Source organism: Panulirus ornatus, chromosome 5 (assembly GCF_036320965.1).
Source record: "Panulirus ornatus isolate Po-2019 chromosome 5, ASM3632096v1, whole genome shotgun sequence".
In the NCBI taxonomy this organism is placed as follows: domain Eukaryota; kingdom Metazoa; phylum Arthropoda; class Malacostraca; order Decapoda; family Palinuridae; genus Panulirus; species Panulirus ornatus.
In genome coordinates, this window is record NC_092228.1 from 46,109,122 (window position 1) to 46,123,856 (window position 14,735).

Consider the following 14,735-nt stretch of genomic DNA (forward strand, 5'->3'; position numbering starts at 1 on the left):
AGGTGGGTCTGGGTGTGGGTTCTTCAGGTCTTCGAAGTCTGTGTGACGAGTGGATGGCTGGCCACTGTTACAGGTTCGGGATTTGAAGTCTTTTGTGATGAATGGATGGCTCCTGTGGCCTCTTCAGTCCTTTGAAGTCTTGTCATGAATTGATGATTAACGTGGCTCATTCAGGCCTCCCAAGTTTTTTGGGTAATTATCTTCAATGTGATTAAGAAGCTGGAAGAGCTAGAGGAACTATTCCTCTTGAGTTCGATGCCTCGACTTCGGTGAAGATTAGATTCGATACGTCAAAAAAGACCAGAGAACCTCTCCTGATTAGTTCCATTGTGCTGTAGAGGTTCCACATCAATAGTAATTAGTGTATTCCAGATGTTCAAAGTCATCTTTGGTTCGTCTTATTGTATTCTAGGCGCCAAAACTTGGCTTCCAGATGCCTTCGAATTATTTTGCCTCCTTGATTCACGCCTTTTGGAAGACTTCGGGTAATAAACTTCAGTAGACCAGACAGGGGGAATGATTATCATTGGCTGGAACCATTGTGGATGTAGTATCCTCTGGAACACTAGAAGTTTATTGTGGTCACTTTCTTGCGATTCGATTTTCCAAATATGAAACGCTTTTCTTCCAGTACGTATCGGTACCTGAAGACATGTTAGTATTCCAGTTACTCTTGTAGTTATTGTATGGGTGGTTTTGCTTGTCTTTAGTAAATTGTTAGAGAGGAGTGAGGGAGGGAGCTCTTCTGCCGCAGTTAACGAAGCTGGAATGAAACTCAACACAGATGCCTTCGACTCTATGGAAGTTGAGACCAGCAGTTGGTTCCAGTGATGGATGTGTCTATTTCTCTCCTTTAAAAAGCTCGAGGGTAAAGTTGATATGGAGGTGGGCGCACTGGAAGATATCTACTGCACGGTTAAGGGAGGAAAGGGGGCGAATTAAAGGGCTGGATGATTGAAGATGATATCTGAGTTGAAGTGGAGAGAGGAAGAGGGAGGATTGGAAACACGCGTGTGACAGACTGCGAAGTGGCGGGCTCAAAGAAATCGTGGAAGATAGATTGAAATTCCTGGAAACCTGGCCATCAAGGAGGGTAGTGAAGAGAGGTTACACTGAGCAGTCTATCCAGCTGATGAGTTCAGGTCGAAGGGGAGCCAGGGAGACTGGAGTCCAGCCCTCATAACTGATGGAAACAAAACAAGAGATACCATCTAAAGTGAGGAGAGAGAGACACACACACACGAAAGATGTGAGGAATACACTTCGAATATTCTGTGAAAGAGTTCAGCGATTGAATATTCCAGGAGTATTGATAAAAGGTGGGAGAAGTGATGGTGGTTGAGAAGAGGAGAAAGTCGTGTGGACTTTTGATGTTCTCTGTGAGTGATGTGGTGTGCATCCACGACACTTGATTGTACTAAATTTGGAAATTTTGAAAACTACCAAAATTAGTTTCCTATATGTATAAAAGAAAGCCTAGCTTTGCACACGAAAGAAAAAAAAAAAAAAAGGATCTTCAAGAACCACAAGAGATTTGAGGGTTATTTCCCTTCTTCCATATTTATTTCTTCCTTTTCCCAGTTTCATCCATCTCACATCGTCCCATCCTCTTCAGCAGTGAGTCTTTCTCTCCTCTCAGAACGCCTTGAGGTAGAGAAGAACTCCACATATCGAAGTGACGATGGACGGAATTGTACTCCAAAGGCGTCGATCCTTCGAAGACTCACTTCAGGGACTTGGAGTTAATACATCTCTTCCAGAAGGCCTGCCTCCCAGAAGACCCAGTGGCAAAAGTCTTTTGAGTCTCTGGCCTGGAAGCAAGAGTGGAGGTTGCTGCCTTGCATTGTGTTGTATCACCATTCGTCAACGATCGTCCGGGTCCGATGGATGTCCAGGAACTTTCGTATATTTCCTTCTGTCCAATTATTGTTCTTCGAGAACGAACAGTTGTTGACCCCCTGTGCAAATTGGTCGCCGGGTCTTCGTATGTTCATTTCGAACTCCTTAAGCACGACGGTACGACCCTTAGGCACGAAGGTACGACCCTTGAACACGACGGTAAGGCCCTTGAGCACGACGGCACGACCCTGGAACGCGACGGTACGACCCTTGAGCACGAGGGTACGACCCTTGAGCACGACGGTACGACCCTTGAACACGACGGTACGACCCTTGAACACGATGGTAAGGCCCTTGAGCACGAGGGTAAGGCCCTTGAACACGACGGTACGACCCTTGAACACGATGGTAAGGCCCTTGAGCACGAGGGTACGACCCTTGAGCACGACGGTACGACCCTTGAACACGACGGCACGACCCTTGAACACGACGGCACGACCCTTGAACACGACGGTACGACCCTTGAACACGACGGCACGACCCTTGAACACGACGGTACGACCCTTGGGCACGACGGCACGACCCTTGAACACGACGGTACGACCCTTGGGCACGACGGTACGACCCTTGAGCACGACGGTACGACCCTTGAGCACGACGGCACGACCCTTGAGCACGAGGGTGCGACCCTTGAACACGACGGTACGACCCTTGAGCTCGACGGTACGACCCTTGAACACGACGGTACGACCCTTGAACACGATGGTAAGGCCCTTGAGCACGAGGGTAAGGCCCTTGAACACGACGGTACGACCCTTGAACGCGACTATACGACCCTTGAGCACGACGGTACGAACCTTTAACACGACGGTACGACCCTTGAACACGACGGTAAGGCCTTTGAGCACGAGGGTACGACCCTTGAACACGACGGTACGACCCTTGAACACGACGGTAAGACCTTTGAACACGACGGCACGACCCTTGAACACGACGGTAAGGCCCTTGAAGCACGAGGGTACGACCCTTGAGCGCAAGAGTAAACGACCCTTGAGCACGACAGTGCGCCCTTAGGATACGATACCTTATTCTTTGGCCCTGGATCTTCAGACTCGGGTCGCAAAGGTGAAGCCATCATCACTGGCAGGACACAGATATTCAAAGAGTTTGACATTTAAGGAATTCGCTTCTCTTTTAGTTAATTCACGTAGGATTACCACCAGTCTTGGAGCATTTGAAACTTCACTTCCTCGCCAGCCTACGTCATCCACACACCCACCTCAGCCACCAAACAGCACATCGAAAAAGTCTACAGTAACCCATTTTCTCCGCGCGTCAAATGCGACCTCCGTGAATATATTATTTCCTCTCGCTCGTACGTCGTACGTTTCAGCGGCACAACTACGCTATATGTGAACCCAATAGTGTGTGAGGGGAGGGAGGGAAACAATGGGAGATTAGCTTCGTTGTGCATGGGACGGTGTGTGGGAGTGTGTGTGGGGGACTCGAGTTAGACGGGAGAGGGAAATGCGACACGTTCGAAAATGGTCGGTCGGGTGGTTCACCGGGGCTCCGAGCCAGCGCCACCGGGGGGGTGGGTTCGAACCGTTCCGAAGATGGGTGTTCGAAACGTTCCGAAGATGGGTGTTCGAGACGTTCCGAAGATGGGTGTTCGAAATCCAGCTAGGTCGTCGAGGCTTTCAAGAGACGTTTGGTTCGTAGCGTTCGAAGCCAGGGCAAAGATTCGAGGCGCTTCGAAACGGGGTTTTTGTTGGCTGTGTTCGAATCCGTCCGTGGTGCAAGACGCCCTCTAGATGGTGGTTCATGGAGTCGGGTTGGAGGTGCTGGGGTGGTGATCTGTGGTTTGTAGTGCTCTGTACAGGCGGGATACAGGACCATAACAGACCTCAAAGGGGTCTATTCTACCTCACTGGAAGACCAGAGTAAGTCAGTGAAGCATGTATCACAAAGTTTCGTGTCGTAATCCATCGCGATACCAGTCGCTGAAGCTAGCGAGATCATGTTTCGAACTGACTTTCTAACAGTCCGAAGTTAGGACAAGTGAAACATGTTTACGAAACAGCGTCTGAAGTCGAGTAATCCCTCCGAAGGTGAATATTTCTCTGAATATCTTGAGAAGATCGGTCATTCGAATATCCCTTTAGTATGAAGAGGGAAAGTGTAAATTGCTGGGTCTGCACAAGCGAGTTGGGTGTAATCAGGGGGTTCTATTTAACCAGGGTTTCGAGCAGGGTTTCGCCCTGTTCCTTACCTCATGTTCCTCTCTGTTCCTTCCTTCCTTCCCCCCTACGTTCCTCTGTTCTCTTTTATCTCGGTCTCTCCTGCCTCATTGGATCTCTTTGTTACTTCTCCTTTATTGTGTGTGTGTGTGTTGGGTACGCGATGGCGAGGGAGATGGGTTCTTTCAACTCATCCGTCTACTACTGGGTTTGAAAATTCCCCCCTCCCTCGCTCGCCCCTTTTGTCTCTGTCGATTTCGGGGCTGGTTTGGAGGGATGGGGTCTCTCTCTCTCTCTCTCTCTCTCTCTCTCTCTCTCTCTCTCTCTCTCTCTCTCTCTCTCTCTCTCTCTCTCTCTCTCTCTCTCCCTTTCCTCCGTAACCACCCCAGATAACCTCTCCACCTCTCCTCACTTCCAATTACCATCTCCACACACACACCCTCACTAATCTCTCCACTCGTGTTTGGTCTCTCTCTCCCATTTTATGCACCTCCTATTTTCTCTCTCTCTCTCTCTCTCTCTCTCTCTCTCTCTCTCTCTCTCTCTCTCTCTCTCTCTGTGTCTCTTGCTCTTACTCTTCCTTGTAATCTTGGCATTCTCCCTCTCCCTATCTGGTGTTGGTGGTGGAGATGGTGGTGGAGATGGTGGTGGTGGTGGTGGTGGGTGGTGGTGGAGATGGTGGTGGTGGAGGAGGTGGTGGTGGTGGTAGTGGTGGAGATGGTGGTGATATTTGACCGTGTTGGAGAGAATGACGTCACACAAGGATGGGTGGGAATCAATCTCGTTTTCTATGAAGGAAGAAAATGGAATGATTAATAATTGGCGAGAAAGGGTCTTGCTGGCCTGGGCTGAACTGGTTATTGTCGAGGATAGTGAGAGAAAGAGAGAGAGAGAGAGAGAGAGAGAGAGAGAGAGAGAGAGAGAGAGAGAGAGAGAGAGAGTACATATGTACCTACATAGTGCCATAGGGTAGGGCTGTCTCTCACATACAGAGAGAGAGAGAGAGAGAGAGAGAGAGAGAGTACATATGTACCTACATAGTGCCATAGGGTAGGGCTGTCTCTCACATACAGAGAGAGAGAGAGAGAGAGAGAGAGAGAGAGAGAGAGAGAGAGAGAGAGAGAGTACATATGTACCTACATAGTGCCATAGGGTAGGGCTGTCTCTCACATACAGAGAGAGAGAGAGAGAGAGAGAGAGAGAGAGAGAGAGAGAGAGAGAGAGAGTACATATGTACCTACATAGTGCCATAGGGTAGGGCTGTCTCTCACATAGAGAGAGAGAGAGAGAGAGAGAGAGAGAGAGAGAGAGTACATATGTACCTACATAGTGCCATAGGGTAGGGCTGTCTCTCACATACAGAGAGAGAGAGAGAGAGAGAGAGAGAGAGAGAGAGAGAGAGAGAGAGAGAGTACATATGTACCTACATAGTGCCATAGGGTAGGGCTGTCTCTCACATACAGAGAGAGAGAGAGAGAGAGAGAGAGAGAGAGAGAGAGAGAGAGAGAGAGAGAGAGAGAGTACATATGTACCTACATAGTGCCATAGGGTAGGGCTGTCTCTCACATAGAGAGAGAGAGAGAGAGAGAGAGAGAGAGAGAGAGAGAGAGAGAGAGAGAGAGAGTACATATGTACCTACATAGTGCCATAGGGTAGGGCTGTCTCTCACAGAGAGAGAGAGAGAGAGAGAGAGAGAGAGAGAGAGAGAGAGAGAGAGAGAGCCGTTCATATGAACACAGGAGTTGATGATGTAGTTAGTGGTCATGTTGAAGGCTGGGGTTCGAATGGCCTCGTGTGGTTCCACTCTTGAATATTTGACGTCTTCTGAAAGACATATGAACCACCTCCCCCCCCCCTCCACCACCCCCCTCCACCCCACCACCCCTCCACCCCTCCACCACCCCCCCACCACCCCTCCACCACCCCTCCTCCACCCCTCCACCACCCCTCCACCACCCCTCCACCAGTCAGATGGCGTCAGTCCGGCCATGGGGGGGGTGGGGGGGGACAACGGGGTGGGGGTGGGGGGAGCTGTTGATAGAATTTTCATGGATTCATCAACGGAATTTCTCCCGTTTCTGTGATCAGTCACTTTTATATACTTTTATTATCAGTCACTTTTATATACTTTTATTATCAGTCACTTTTATATACTTTTATTATCAGTCACTTTTATATACTTTTATTATCAGTCACTTTTATATACTTTTATTATCAGTCACTTTTATATACATTTATTATCAGTCACTTTTATATACTTTTATTATCAGTCACTTTTATATACTTTTATTATCAGTCACTTTTATATACTTTTATTATCAGTCACTTTTATATACTTTTATTATCAGTCACTTTTATATACTTTTATTATCAGTCACTTTTATATACTTTTATTATCAGTCACTTTTATATACTTTTATTATCAATTACTTTTATATACTTTTATTATCAGTAACCTTTATATACTTTTATTATCAATAACTTTTATATGCGTTTATTATCAATAACTTTTATTGTACTTTTATCAATAACTTTATATACTTTTAGTATCAATAACTTTTATCCACTTTTATCAATAACTTTTATATGCATTTATAATCAATAACTTCAAATCCTTTTATTATTGATAACTTTTATATACTTTTTGAAAGTATCATTGCTCTTACTTTCTGACTGTGATCTATGTTGACTTCATCAATTCATGATTTTATTTTTAAATTTGATTAAATTTTTAATGATTTTTTAAGATTTCTTTTTTTTAGAAAATGGGGTTTGTGTTGTTAATTTATCACTGATATTTTTTGCGAACATTTTTCTTTAATGACTTTATCTATGATTTCTAGCTTCTAATTAATTTATATAATGTTTAGAGTGCTTCTAATTGTTCATCTGTGATTTTTATAATCTTTTACGAATTCAACAATGGATTTCTACTCCGTTAAATCATCTATTAATTGTTTTTATGTTTTTATCAATTTCTTTATTAAATTGTTTATGATCTTTTTCATTGCTTATAGATTTTTATCACATGTTTTTGGTTTCTGAGCTTCGTATATAAATCATATACATTACTTGTGATCATATGTGTATGAATATGTGATATTTATAGATACATAAATCGTACATTGTACTCATATGTAAGAATATATATATATATATATATATATATATATATATATATATATATAGATAGATAGATAGATAGATAGATAGATAGATAGATAGATAGATAGATAGATAGATAGATAGGTAGATGGATGGATGGATAGAAATATAAATAGATAGATGATATATTTTTTGTACATTTGTTCTGGTCATATATGCTAATATATGATAGCTATATATATATATATATATATATATATATATATATATATATATATATATATATATATATATATATATATAGATTCCTATTTTTGGAAATAACCAATTTCATTTTCCCTCCTTTCCAATTTCATCCACACCTCCACGCCCACTCCACCGCTGGAACCACGTCAACGCCCACGCCCTCATCCAACTCCCACAAACCACGCCCCGAATTGCTCCTCACAACTGGCACTCCCCACAAACCACGTCTCACACTACACTCCCCACAACTGGCACTCCCCACAAACCACATCTCACACTACACTCCCCACAATTGGCACTCCCCACAAACCACGTCTCACACTACACTCCCCACAATTGGCACTCCCCACAAACCACGTCTCACACTACACTCCCCACAACTGGCACCCCCCACAAACCACGTCTCACACTACACTCCCCACAATTGGCACTCCCCACAAACCACGTCTCACACTACACTCCCCACAATTGACACTCCCCACAAACCACTGCACTCCCCACAAATGACACTCCCCACAAACCACGTCTCACACTACACTCCCCATAAACCACGTCCCGACCTGCCCCCCCCCCCACAAACCACGTCCCGACCTGCCCCCCCCCCTACAAACCACGTCCCGACCTACTCCCCACACATGACGCCCCACAAATCACTTCCCGCCCGCCTCCCCCACAGCTCCAACGATGCCCCCACAGAGTGTGGGAGTTCAGTTGACTAATGTGACCACAGCAGCTGTGTTCTGGTCCCCACCTCCACCTCTACACCGGAATGGTCCAATCGTCGGCTACCAGGTGAGTGGGGATTGGGGGAGAGAGGGATTGGATGGGAGGGATTGGGTAGGAGAGATTGGGTAGGAGAGATTGAGTGGGAGAGATTGGGTAGGGGGGATTGAGTGGGAGAGATTGGGTAGGAGGGATTGGGTATGAGGGATTGACTGGGAGAGATTGGGTAGGAGGGATTGGGTATGAGGGATTGGGTGGGAGGGATTGGGTAGGAGGGATTGGATGGGAGGGATTGGGTATGAGGGATTGGGTGGAGGGATTGGGTAGGGGGATTGAGTGGAGGGATTGAGTGGGAGAGATTGGGTGGGAGTTATTGGATGGCAGGGATTGAGTGGAGGGATTAGGTGGGGATTAGAAAGGGGAGATTAGGGAAGACAGGGGTGAAGAGATGGGAGTATAGGTAAGAGGAGGATTGGATGTGAGGGATTGGGAGAAGGGGATTGGTGTGGAGGATTAGGATTGGGAGGGAGTAGGGTGTGAAGGGAAGAGAGTGGAGGGAACAGAGGGAGATTGGTTGGAGGGATTGGGAGGGGAAGGGGGACTGGAGGGAGGGATTAGGGAAAGAGGGAGTCGTTAAGGGAAGGGAGTAGAGGGAGGAAAGTGGGGAGGTAAGGAAACGACATTGTGGGGAGAGAGAACCGTGGTTCTTGGGCAGGTACGAGGAGAGAGAGATTCTCTCTCTCTCTCTCTCTCTCTCTCTCTCTCTCTCTCTCTCTCCTCTCTCTCTCTCTCTCTCTCTCTCTCCCCCTCTCTCTCTCTCTCTCTCTCTCTCTCTCTCTCTCTCTCTCTCTCTCTCTCTCTCTCTCTCTCCTCTCCCCCCCCCTCTCTCTCTCTCTCTACTCTCTCTCGCTCTCTTTCTCTCTCTCTCTCTCTCTCTCTCTCTCTCTCTCTCTCTCTCTCTCTCTCTCTCTCTCTCTCTCTACTCTCTCTCTCTCCCCCCCCCCCTCTCTCTCTCTCTCTCTCTCTCTCTCTCTCTCTCTCTCTCTCTCTCTCTCTCTCTCTCTCTCTCTACTCTCTCTCTCTCTCTCATCATGTCCACAACTCACGTTACTCTCCCTGGTAAACCTCAGGTGTTGTTCATCTGGCAGGCCCGGGCCCTCTTGTGTTAACTCCATGTTAACAATGTTACTTGCGGGCGCTGACCTGAACAGGTTGTTACAACCCCGCGCTCTGCGTCCATAACCGGCTCTCAAGGACCTGTATAACCACCGCCCGGGTCCCCCCCTGCTTTGATTCCACACCTGCTGGGCCGGTGCTACAACCTGCGTGGGGTGAGGGGAGAGGTTCTACAACCTTACTGGGGTGAGGGGAGAGGTTCCACAACCTTACTGGGGTGAGGGGAGAGGTTCTACAACCTTACTGGGGTGAGGGAGAGGTTCTACAACCTTACTGGGGTGAGGGGAGAGGTTTTAGAATGCGTGGGGTGAGGGGAGAGGTTCTACAACCTTACTGGGGTGAGGGGAGAGGTTTTAGAATGCGTGGGGTGAGGGGAGAGGTTCTACATCCTGACTGGGGTGAGGGGAGAGGTTCTACAACCTTACTGGGGTGAGGGAAGAGGTTTTAGAATGCTTGGGGTGAGGGGAGAGGTTCTACAACCTTGCTGGGGTGAGAGAAGAGGTTTTAGAATGCGTGGGGTGAGGGGAGAGGTTCTACATCCTGACTGGGGTGAGGGGAGAGGTTCTACAACCTTACTGGGGTGAGGGAAGAGGTTTTAGAATGCTTGGGGTGAGGGGAGAGGTTCTACAACCTTGCTGGGGTGAGGGAAGAGGTTTTAGAATGCGTGGGGTGAGGGTATAGGTTCTACATCCTGACTGGGGTGAGGGGAGAGGTTCTACAACCTTACTGGGGTAAGGAGAGAGGTTTTAGAATGCTTGGGGTGAGGGGAGAGGTTCTACAACCTTACTGGGGTGAGGGAAGAGGTTTTAGAATGCTTGGGGTGAGGGGAGAGGTTCTACAACCTTACTGGGGTGAGGGAAGAGGTTTTAGAATGCGTGGGGTGAGGGGATAGGTTCTACATCCTGACTGGGGTGAGGGGAGAGGTTCTACAACCTTACTGGGGTGAGGAGAGAGGTTTTAGAATGCGTGGGGTGAGGGGATAGGTTCTACATCCTGACTGGGGTGAGGGGAGAGGTTCTACAACCTTACTGGGGTGAGGGGAGAGGCTCTACAACCTTACTGGGGTGAGGAGAGAGGTTTTAGAATGCTTGGGGTGAGGGGATAGGTTCTACATCCTGACTGGGGTGAGGGGAGAGGTTCTACAACCTTACTGGGGTGAGGGGAGAGGCTCTACAACCTTACTGGGGTGAGGAGAGAGGTTCTACAACCTTACTGGGGTGAGGAGAGAGGTTTTAGAATGCGTGGGGTGAGGGGAGAGGTTCTACAACCTTACTGGGGTGAGGAGAGAGGTTTTAGAATGCGTGGGGTGAGGGGATAGGTTCTACATCCTGACTGGGGTGAGGGGAGAGGTTCTACAACCTTACTGGGGTGAGGGGAGAGGTTCTACAACCTTACTGGGGTGAGGAGAGAGGTTTTAGAATGCGTGGGGTGAGGGGATAGGTTCTACATCCTGACTGGGGTGAGGGGAGAGGTTCTACAACCTTACTGGGGTGAGGGGAGAGGCTCTACAACCTTACTGGGGTGAGGAGAGAGGTTTTAGAATGCGTGGGGTGAGGGGATAGGTTCTACATCCTGACTGGGGTGAGGGGAGAGGTTCTACAACCTTACTGGGGTGAGGGTAGAGGTTTTAGAATGCGTGGGGTGAGGGGAGAGGTTCTACAACCTTACTGGGGTGAGGGAAGAGGTTTTAGAATGCGTGGGGTGAGGGGAGAGGTTCTACAACCTTACTGAGGTGAGGGGAGAGGTTCTACAACCTCACCAGGGTGAGGGGAGAGGTTCTACAACCTTACTGGGTGAGGGGAGAGGTTCTACAACCTTACTGGGGTGAGGGGAGAAGTGACGTCCCCCCATAACCACCTCCAGATTCTGGGGTAGAATAATCTACCCTGTCTACCATCTACAGGTAGATGATCAACTCGCTTGTGCATGTCCGCCATGTGTAAGGTCTCCCATTTCCCCTGACGCCTCGCTTCTCACCTCCTGTCTACCACTGCACCTAACCTCCTGTCTACCACTGCACCTCACCTCCTGTCTACCACTGCACCTAACCTCCTGTCTACCACTGCACCTAACCTCCTGTCTACCACTGCACCTCACCTCCTGTCTACCACTGCACCTAACCTCCTGTCTACCACTGCACCTCACCTCCTGTCTACCACTGCACCTAACCTCCTGTCTACCACTGCAGCTAACCTCCTGTCTACCACTGCACCTAACCTCCTGTCTACCACTGCAGCTAACCTCCTGTCTACCACTGCAACTAACTTCCTGTCTACCACTGCACCTAACCTCCTGTCTACCACTGCAGCTAACCTCCTGTCTACCACTGCAACTAACTTCCTGTCTACCACTGCAGCTAACCTGTCTACCACTGCACCTAACCTCCTGTCTACCACTGCAGCTAACCTCCTGTCTACCACTGCACCTCACCTCCTGTCTACCAGTGCACCTCACCTCTGTCTACCACTGCACCTCAACCTCTGTCTACCACTAGCACCTCACCCCTGTCTACCACTGCAGCTAACATCCTGTCCTACCACTGCACCTAACCTCCCTGTCTACCACTGCACCTAACCTCCTGTCTTACAACTGCACCTCGCCTGCTGTCTACCACTGCACCTAACCTGTCTACCACTACACCTAACCTCCTGTCTACCACTGCACCTTACCTCCTGTCTACCACTACACCTAACCTCCTTTCTAACACTGCACTTTACCTCCTGTCTACCACTGCACCTTACCTCCTGTCTACCACTTCACCTAACCTTCTGTCTACCACTGCACCTTACCTCCTGTCTACCACTTCACCTAACCTCCTGTCTACCACTACACCTAACCTCCTGTCTACCACTGCACCTTACCTCCTGTCTACCACTACACCTAACCTCCTGTCTACCACTGCACCTTACCTCCTGTCTACCACTGCACCTTACCTCCTGTCTACCACTACACCTAACCTCCTGTCTACCACTACACCTAACCTCCTGTCTACCACTGCACCTATCCTCCTGTCTACCACTGCAGCTAACCTCCTGTCTACCACTGCACCTAACCTCCTGTCTACCACTGCACCTTACCTCCTGTCTACCACTGCACCTCACCTCCTGTCTACCACTGCACCTCACCTCCTGTCTACCACTGCACCTAACCTCCTGTCTACCACTGCACCTTACCTCCTGTCTACCACTGCACCTAACCTGTCTACCACTGCAGCTAATCTCCTGTCTACCACTGCAGCTAATCTCCTGTCTACCACTGCACCTCACCTCCTGTCTACCACTGCACCTAACCTCCTGTCTACCACTGCAACTTACCTCCTGTCTACCACTGCACCTCACCTCCTGTCTACCACTGCACCTCACCTCCTGTCTATCAGTGCACCTCACCTCCTGTCTACCACTACACCTAACCTCCTGTCTACCACTGCACCTATCCTCCTGTCTACCACTGCAGCTAACCTCCTGTCTACCACTGCACCTAACCTCCTGTCTACCACTGCACCTTACCTCCTGTCTACCACTGCACCTCACCTCCTGTCTACCACTGCACCTAACCCTGTCTACCACTGCATCTAACCTCCTGTCTACCACTGCACCTCACCTCCTGTCTACCCCTACAGCTGGAGATCGTCTCGGCGGACGGGTCCGTCTTCCTGTCCAAGGCCGTCAACGGTTCGGTGACGTCACTGCGGGTCCACAACTTGACCCTGGGCAATTCGTACCATCTGACGCTTGCGTCCTCCACCACGGCAGGCAGGGGGCCCTACACCTCCCCTGTCTCACTCCACGTTGACCCTGTCTTGCTCCACCCACTGGCCAAGGTGGGTCTCTCTCTGTCTGTACGTCTGGTGTGTGTGTGTGTGTTTTCTTCTGTCTGTCTGTCTGTCTGTCTCTATTTGTACATCTTGAATTGTGTGTGTGTGTGTGCTGTCTGTCCTGTCTGTCTGTCTCTGTCTGTACATCTGGCATTGTGTGTGTGTGTGTGTGTGTGTGTCCGTCCTGTCTGTCTGTCTCTGTCTTTACGTCTGGCATTGTGTATGTGTGTCCGTCCTTCTGTCTGTCTGTCTAGATCTCCCCCCCCCCCTCTAACATGGTCCCCCCCCCCCCACCGCAGGTTAGTCAGATTTCATAAATTCCAATCCTGTTCTTCCGTCTCTTGTTAGACAGTGACGGAATACGCCTTGGCCCTGACGCCTCAGTGACGCAATACGCCTTGGCCCTGACGCCTCAGTGACGCATTACGCCTTGGCCCTGACGCCTCAGTGACGCATTACGCCTCGGCCTGACGCCTCAGTGACGCCATACGCCTCGGCCTGACGCCTCAGTGACGCAATACGCCTTGGCCCTGACGCCTCAGTGACGCAATACGCCTTGGCCCTGACGCCTCAGTGACGCATTACGCCTCGGCCTGACGCCTCAGTGACGCCATACGCCTCGGCCTGACGCCTCAGTGACACCATACGCCTCGGCCTGACGCCTCAGTGACACCATACGCCTCGGCCTGACGCCTCAGTGACGCAATACGTCCTTGGCCCTGACGCCTCAGTGACGCAATACGCCTTGGCCCTGACGTCTCAGTGACGCCATACGCCTTAGGCCTGACGCCTCAGTGACGCAATACGCCTCGGCCCTGACGCCTCAGTGACGCCATACGCCTTGGCCTGACGCCTCAGTGACGCAATACGCCTCGGCCCTGACGCCTCAGTGACGCCATACGCCTTGGCCCTGACGCCTCAGTGACGCAATACGCCTCGGCCCTGACGCCTCAGTGACGCCATACGCCTCGGGCCTGACGCCTCAGTGACGCAATACGCCTCGGCCCTGACGCCTCAGTGACGCAATACGCCTTGGCCTGACGCTTCAGTGACGCCATACGCTTCGCCTGACGCCTCAGTGACGCAATACGCCTCGGCCTGACGCCTCAGTGACGCAAGTACGCCTTGGCCTTACGCTTCAGTGACATACGCTTCGACCTGACGCCTCAGTGACGCAATACGCCTTGGCCTGACGCCTCAGTGACGCAATACGCCTTGGCCTGACGCCTCAGTGACGCAATACGCCTTGGCCTGACGCCTGTGACGCCATACGCCTCGGCCTGACGCCTCAGTGACGCCATACGCCTTGGGCCTGACGCCTCAGTGACGCAATACGCCTCGGCCCTGACGCCTCAGTGACGCAATACGCCTTGGCCTGACGCCTCAGTGACGCCATACGCCTTGGCCTGACGCTTCAGTGACGCCATACGCCTCGGCCCTGACGCCTCAGTGACGCAATACGCCTTGGCCTTACGCTTCAGTGACGCCATACGCTTCGACCTGACGCCTCAGTGACGCAATACGCCTTGGCCTGACGCCTCAGTGACGCAATACGCCTTGGCCTGACGCCTCAGTGACGCAATACGCCTTGG

At 50.1% G+C, this 14,735-nt stretch overlaps 1 protein-coding gene across 1 annotated transcript in view; it reads left to right on the forward strand.

The window, feature by feature from the left end:
- Window positions 1–13,530, forward strand: part of LOC139748814 (roundabout homolog 2-like) — a 399,946-nt gene extending 386,416 nt beyond the window's left edge. The window contains exons 10-12 of the mRNA XM_071662244.1: window positions 8,107–8,222; window positions 12,949–13,167; window positions 13,492–13,530. Of these exons, the coding sequence (XP_071518345.1) occupies window positions 8,107–8,222; window positions 12,949–13,167; window positions 13,492–13,530 (374 nt within the window). The remainder of the gene's footprint in view (window positions 1–8,106; window positions 8,223–12,948; window positions 13,168–13,491) is intronic.
- The last annotated feature ends 1,205 nt before the right edge of the window (window positions 13,531–14,735 follow it).